The following is a 7,018-nucleotide window of genomic DNA, read 5'->3' on the forward strand; positions in this document are numbered from 1 at the left end:
TAATGAACCAGAACCCAAAGTTGTAAGGAGGGGAAGACTGCCAACGAAGAATTCAATTCAAAGAGACCAACAGGCAACAGGTAGACCTCCACTAGAGAGGGGCTACCTCTGACTTTCCTGAACAACTGCTGGTGGAACTACAAATCCATCTACAACAGTAACAACTTTTACTTCTGTGTTTTTATCAGTTATGAAGAAAGTTTTGTTGCGTTTATACAGCTCAAAATAGTAACAGCAACTACAACAGTAACAACGTTTACTTCTACTATCTAGAATTCTGAAAGTGATATAAGGTCTACAACTTGTGTTACCTTCCTTTTTCATGTTACCTTATAGATCATTATTCAAGTAAGACTGAAATAGGACACACAGTGATGATAATGAAATGGAATCCTCAGCCCGAACTAACGGACGAAGAATCTTCAGCCTCGTCTGATGTGGCATACACAGCGTCCCCATTCGCTCCAGCTTCTCGATTGAGCATTTTAATGTATCCTTTCTTCCTCAGCTTCTCCTTGGCCAGTCGCCTCAGCTTCTTCTCCTTTTTCTCCTGAGCAATCTGTTCATCTTCCTCCTCTACATCCTCATCTTCTTGTTCGTCATCTTCACCTTCTTTCTCTTTCTTGCCTTTTTGTCTTCATTACTCTACGCATTTGAAAGAATCAAGATGTACTTATCAATTAGTACAACACAAGAAGGGGATTTAACAGCAGTAAATTATCAGTGCGCACTTGACTTTTGAACTTCTAAAGCTCAGATATCTTAAACTAAGAATACCTATAAACTATAAGCAGAACAAAATTGATTTTTCTGAGCTGTCTGCAGCTTTTCCAAAGGATGATATAGACAAAGTAACAGTCTTTAGAAACTTACTTGAAGCTTCTCCAGATCCTCCAGGAAATCCAGCTTTTCAAGGTCTGCCACAGAAAAATCACAATTACCAACATATATAGATCTGATAAAATGGGACTGATAACTGGAAACCCACACAGGTCTATATCAGCTGGAACAATACGCCTTAGCAAATGACGACCAAATAATTCGTGCAGTGGATACGGCTAGGCATGGGCTGATGCAAGTAAGCAACAGCTACACCTTGGCAACACGCAATACATGTTACCCCCTGTACCTCCATCTTGAATTTTTCATCCGTCTTGTTCAGAAGAGGGAGGAGATCAACCGATTAACAGTCTTAAGTCTCTTAACGCAGCAGATAAAAATGTGAAACAAAGTATCGAAGAGGCCCCAACTATTGAGAAACGAACAGCACAAGACCCTTTCCATAGTGGCATATTGCAAAACCAGGAGGTTAGCACCTTTTAAAACATCCTTGGTGATAGTGAAAGAGAATAAAGTACCTCTTTCTGGATTCCATTGCACTTTCTTCTCCTGCATGTTGTGCGGCTTGTGCCTGTAAAGTAACTTGTCAACCAACCTTGAGAGTAATAAACTAAGTTATTTTCCTTTTCAACAAAAGGTGTTCACTAACCTTCAAGAAGTTCTTCAGGAAAATAGCCATGTTCAAGTTTTATATAGTCAGTAAGTTTAGCCTTGGCCTTATCAGAGTACCTCTCAATATCCACCGTATCTTCTTCTGAGATGACAACCCACAAAGTAATTACGATTCTTCATCCAACAAATAGGCATAAATGCACAATCAAATTTAAATCAAGCTTTTGTAATTGTGATCCCTTTTATTTCAAAAGATGAAAGGTTTTCTCATCTAAAATCATTAACCAAATGAAAAAGCCTCACATTGAAACCCGACTAACTAGTTGCCTCAAAAGTGATCACAATGTTTACATCACATGAGGATCAACCATGTACTGCACTGTAGAATAGCAAGGATTAATGATATATTGTTCGAATGGAAGTCCTGATAGATGGAAGAGATTAAATACTACTGCTTAGATTAAGGATTATTGAGGGTTAATTTTGATGACACTGAAGCTTCAACAACTGATTGTGTGCATGAATGAGTAATGACTACCAACTATCACGACATTGGACGACAAAAGGAAGTATACAAACACAGAAAACCAGGTAAACTTATCTACAACTTGGCCTTGAAAGACACAGCAACACAAACATGGTCAAACAAGGCGGGACTTCCTAAAATTCTTGGATTAATCCACTCATCCAAAGCTAACAATTTACTCGTTCAATTATAGCAACAAGCTAAGTTGGAATTAATTATCTGAATTCATTTACATCATTCATATGTACAAACAAGCTTAAAAACTCCTTAAAGATGACGCTGAAGCCTAGAAGGTGTCCTAATGTAAAATAAATTGAACACCATTAATACTTCCATCAATTATAATCACTCTTAATATATCTGCACTAGATGACTGAACAGACCAAAACTAGTCCATTTTAGCAATCATCATGGATTCTTCAAAGTGTATATGGACTATAAAGGGGGAAAACAATGTTCTCTAAAATTCTTGTATTTAACACTGATGTCTTATCATGTATATGACAAGAAGCACTATCATATTAAGTGATATTTGAAATTGTGACCATCTTTTGGAATGAAAGGAGTAAAAGATACAAAGTTTCAGTCAATGATTTTAACTTTTTATCTACCTAAACCCCAATAGCTCTCAAGAGACATAATACACAAATGAAAAGAGAGCAAAGAGGGAGGATAGGAATTATGCCTGTTAACAGCAGAAGTGAAATTATCTAAATCCCCATCATAGTGTTTTGTGGTCTTATATATGTTTTCAGGTTATAGTACTCAAGTCAAAATGTGCAGATACATACTCTCAGACGCTTCGATCTCATTGAAGTTGTACACTTTAAAATTAGAAACACAAGCACCAAAGAAAAAAAATGCAGCAAACTAATTACTACCTGAGGCTGTTTCTCCAAGGTTGTAGGGTGAGTGCGATAAATTCCGCAACCTATGATTATGTACTGCTAATTCCTTCTCTTCAGGAACGTTGTTTCTATCAGGTAGCTCAATATCCTGTAACCCAAAAGACCAAGCACATCATCTATCAAAAGGCTCCGGTGAGTAATATATGTTGAGAGATATCAAACATTCTAACAGAACATATTAATGTTAGAAACAAGGGGATAGAGAAAAAGATATCAACACAGGTAATAAGTCAAACAACTGACTAGCACAAAAAAAATGCTTCTCTCGGCAGCACCCCCCTCCCAACACACACGTACAGAAAACTTAGGGGTACGTAGAATGTAGTCACGCGCATAATGAGCTTAACCAAAACCAGCAAGTTCTTTCAACCATTTAAAGCTATATGACTATACGCACACGAGTTAAAATCTTATGTGAGCCATTTCTGTCGAGCAAATTCACATTACTAATTACACAAAGAGAGGGCAGTTTCAAGAAGGTTACAGCGGGCTTAAGTGATTAAATTTTTAAAGAAAAAGATTCTGCCTTTCTGCAAAGAAAGCACCCGGCAGAAGTGATATCCATGAAAATCAAGATTCTGTTGTGTCAAAAGAGACAGAAAGATAATAAATCAGGTCAATTGACTCACAGGATAAAGTACGAAAGGCTCTTGCTTTGCAAACTTGTAGTCACTTCCACCGAAACCTCTTCCACGACCTCGACCTCTAAATGCCATCTATCAAAGAAAAAAGCCGGGAACTATTAGGTTTTTTAAAAATAAATACAATCTCTACAAAGAGATGAAACCAATTAATTAACGAGATAGCAAAATGGAAGCAAAAAGGCTAAACAGATCGATAAAATACACACTAGAATCAGAGAAAAATTGAGAACGAGAGAAAAGTTGCAAATTGCAATAAGGGGGAGGGGGTTATACACTTATACTATGTCAAGAAATCATATAAACCATTTTGATGGCCGCATTAAAGCTGTGAGATTGGAAAAACAGGCCACTATAATACAACTACAAGCAAAAAAAATCAAAAAGCAAAAATCAAACACTTCTAATAATAACAATTCATGAAGCAGAGAATTTGGGCTCTAAACTATAGAAGCGAAGAATTGAAAAGGCACAGATGAATAAAAATCCTAATTTGAGTCCTTCGTTTCAGAAACGAATTCATAAACCGCTAGTCAATTTGAATAATAAAAAAAAACAGCAAACAATTCATGAAGCAGATTAATTGGGTTCCTATAGCGATTAGAACAAGTGAAAAACAATAGATAATTATACAAGCAAAAAATTCAAAACCAAATGTTGGCAAATTCACACCAGCAACTAACATTCAGGCCTCCATGCTTTCAAGAACCTGAGCTTCTAATGGTGGATAAAGAGAGAAAATATAGTTTGAGTGTCTGTAGAATGAACAATTTCTGTAGACGTAAAAGGGCACAAAATTGAGTGGTGACCACTAGTGAGGAGGAAAGAGGGGAAGAAGCGTAAACCAAAGGCCGTTACTCATTTACTGTACAAGAAAATAAAAACTTGGAAAACACTGTTCATGAAGTAGAGGCTTTAAAAGTGTAAAAACTTAATGATCATCGACCAATGGAACACAAAAATGAATTTCTGATAAAATGATAACCGCCACCATCAATTCTGAATAGGTTAGATATCGTTGATCAAGAAACAGAATTGCATTAGATGTCATGATATTCAAACCAAAACCATTACTTCTCATTTCCTCATAAGCTAGCACCACAAACATTACATGGATGTAACACTTATGAGATCCTACTGACAATATCTAATATAATTCAAAATACTTTAAGCCAACAAAATCAATTTAAAGTACAATCCACATTATAGGAAAATTACTTCCAATCATATTTTCACAAGTTAGGAATGCATTAGGCATCATGATTTTCAAATTAAAATTATCACTCTCTTGTTTTCTCATCACATAGCATCACAAAGATTTTCGTTCACAAAACACAAATACGCATAACGAAAGCATACGAATTAATCGAGCCTTGATAAAAATCAACAAACTATATCGTAAACAATCCTTTTTCTCCCTTTTCACTCTATTCATAGTCCATAAACACAAATTGGTAAAAAATTTGATAGGGGCTATAATAGTTTATAATCAACTAAGATGACAGGTCATTCATCCCTGATTTCCAGCCACAACAGTAAGTGAGTACGTTTGAGCCAGGAAAGGGAGGATGCATATTACGAATTAAAAGTTCGGATCCTATCAAACTAATACTTTGCGTAAAATAACTTTGTCCTCACATACGACTAGCAATGAAAATTCGTTTTCGCATATGATAGTTCAGAATCAAAGTTCTAACTATTATAAAGCACAACTGTAACTAATTTTGTTCAATTCGAGCTTCCGAATTGATTATAGACAATAAACACACTTATCCTTCAATAAGCACTGAACTGGAACGTAAATTGCTGATATGAAAGCAAAACTAGCATTCAAGATCACATTGACAAGCAGCGAAAATGAAAATTTCTGCACCAAAATTGCAGAACTTCTCTTCATTATATAACTCCTTTAATTGATGATCACTAGCATTCAGATCACATTGACAAGCAAAACGAATGATCATGCTACTCAAATTTGAACTTACTCAAATTGAAAACAATGCTGACATGAAATTTGTGACAATCATATAAAAACTAGACCTCAACTTAGAAAATTTTCGTCAACTTTTGACAATCGAGGAAATTTAATCAAATAATAATAAAGCGTCGTTCATAAACCTAAATTAATTGCGGTAAATCACAAACAAGTAGTTCGAGTAATCAAAACAAAAGTTAATACGATCTCATAAATCAACTAATCTATCAATTATACCTCTGTTATGTTGTGAAGCTGAATTTCACTGCTGCGTCAGAGAAAGAGAATCTAGAGAGAGAAAGGTTTTAGGAATTGAATGAATTATTACAAGGAAAGAGAGAGAGGGTTTATTTATACAATAGGTTGTTAAGCATCATAACAACCTCTAACTAACTATATGCTGATGTGGCAATCTAATATTTACAATTTCCCAACTTGTGAAGAAGCATAGTGAACTGTGGAGAAGGAAGTATTTTGGAAAAACATCAGCTAATTGTTGTTGGGTAGGGAGATAAGTGAGCTGAATCAGTCCTTCAAGGACTTTTTCGCTCGTAAAGTGGCAATCAATCTCTTCGACATAAAACAACTAAACTGAACTGATTATAACTGAACTGAATTGAACGAATCAGACTAAGGACTTGTTCTCCCCAGTTTATTTTCAATTCAGTTCAGTTCAATTCAGTTTAGTTCAGTTCGGTTCGGTTGAGCTCAACTGTTGACAATACTTTTACTCTCACATATCACCATTCACTTCAGTTCAGTTCAGTTCAATTCAGCTGTTTTATGCCGAAGAGAACATACCCTAATTGCAATTGAATTGAATTGAATTGAATTGAACTGAAATGAATTAAATTGTAACTTACAGAAGTGATAATTGGAGCTTAACTGAATTGAACTGAACTAAATTGATTGCAACTGAACTGGACTAAACTAAACTAAACTGAAAATAAGTTGGGGGAGAGAGACCCTAAGGTTTATGTTCTTATTAAAATAAAATTTGAGCGAAAATATTAAGTTTCGCAAAAAATCTACTCTAAGCATCAACAAAAATAAATTCAGTAAAAATAAGTTCTGAAAAAATAAGTTAAGTTCAACAAAAAAGTAAGTTAAGTTCAGCAGAAAAAAGTTTTGAAATTGCTTAGTATAGGGTTTGATTCCAAAACCTCAAGTACATATACTAAAGTCTTAACTACTAGACTAAGTTGTATTTAGTGTTATTATCATAAAGTATTATATTAATAAATGAAATTTTTTCTTACTCGGGGCATAGCCTGGGCCTAATAACTAGTTATCTATATTCTTCCAGGCTCTAATTGCTAAAAGAAGACAACAAATTGCGATTCGCATTTTGCAAGACCACTACTCTTGCATGTGTCCTTCCAGGCTCTAATTGATGATACTAGTCTTATATGCGATGCATGCGTTGATTTCAAAACTTGTTATTTTATTATAGTTTTTTTGCCAAATGCGACTCTTTAAAGTGACCAATTTGTTAATTGCATCCCTTTGATTGCAA

At 35.1% G+C, this 7,018-nt stretch overlaps 1 protein-coding gene across 3 annotated transcripts; it reads right to left on the bottom strand.

Moving 5' to 3' along the window:
* Positions 1-148: 148 nt before the first annotated feature.
* LOC125491542 (uncharacterized) lies at positions 149-6,053 on the bottom strand. Of its 3 annotated transcripts, none has more exons than XM_048643730.2 (7): positions 5,740-6,053; positions 3,516-3,602; positions 2,860-2,974; positions 1,490-1,591; positions 1,359-1,411; positions 874-917; positions 149-645 (listed from the first exon to the last, which is right to left on the bottom strand). In XM_048643730.2, exons 2-7 carry the CDS (start codon positions 3,600-3,602, stop codon positions 606-608), a joined length of 441 nt encoding a protein of 146 aa, XP_048499687.2. In that variant the 5' UTR covers positions 5,740-6,053; the 3' UTR covers positions 149-605. The 3 variants fall into 3 exon arrangements, with proteins under 3 accessions (XP_048499687.2, XP_048499685.2, XP_048499686.2); XM_048643728.2 differs by having other exon boundaries at positions 1,490-1,594; positions 5,740-6,052; XM_048643729.2 differs by lacking the exon at positions 5,740-6,053 and adding an exon at positions 4,200-4,387 and having other exon boundaries at positions 1,490-1,594.
* Between the last annotated feature and the right edge of the window lie 965 nt (positions 6,054-7,018).

Source organism: Beta vulgaris, chromosome 4, assembly GCF_026745355.1.
Source record: "Beta vulgaris subsp. vulgaris cultivar EL10 chromosome 4, EL10.2, whole genome shotgun sequence".
Taxonomy (NCBI): domain Eukaryota; kingdom Viridiplantae; phylum Streptophyta; class Magnoliopsida; order Caryophyllales; family Amaranthaceae; genus Beta; species Beta vulgaris.

Coding starts and splice junctions, on each gene's coding strand:
- LOC125491542 (XM_048643728.2), bottom strand. CDS start 3,602: ATGGCATTTAGAGGTCGAGGTCGTGGAAGAGGTTTCGGTGGAAGTGAC. Junction 2,975..3,515: donor AGCCTTTCGTACTTTATCCT/GTGAGTCAATTG, acceptor TTTGGGTTACAG/GATATTGAGCTACCTGATAG. Junction 1,595..2,859: donor CCTTGGAGAAACAGCCTCAG/GTAGTAATTAGT, acceptor TTGTCATCTCAG/AAGAAGATACGGTGGATATT.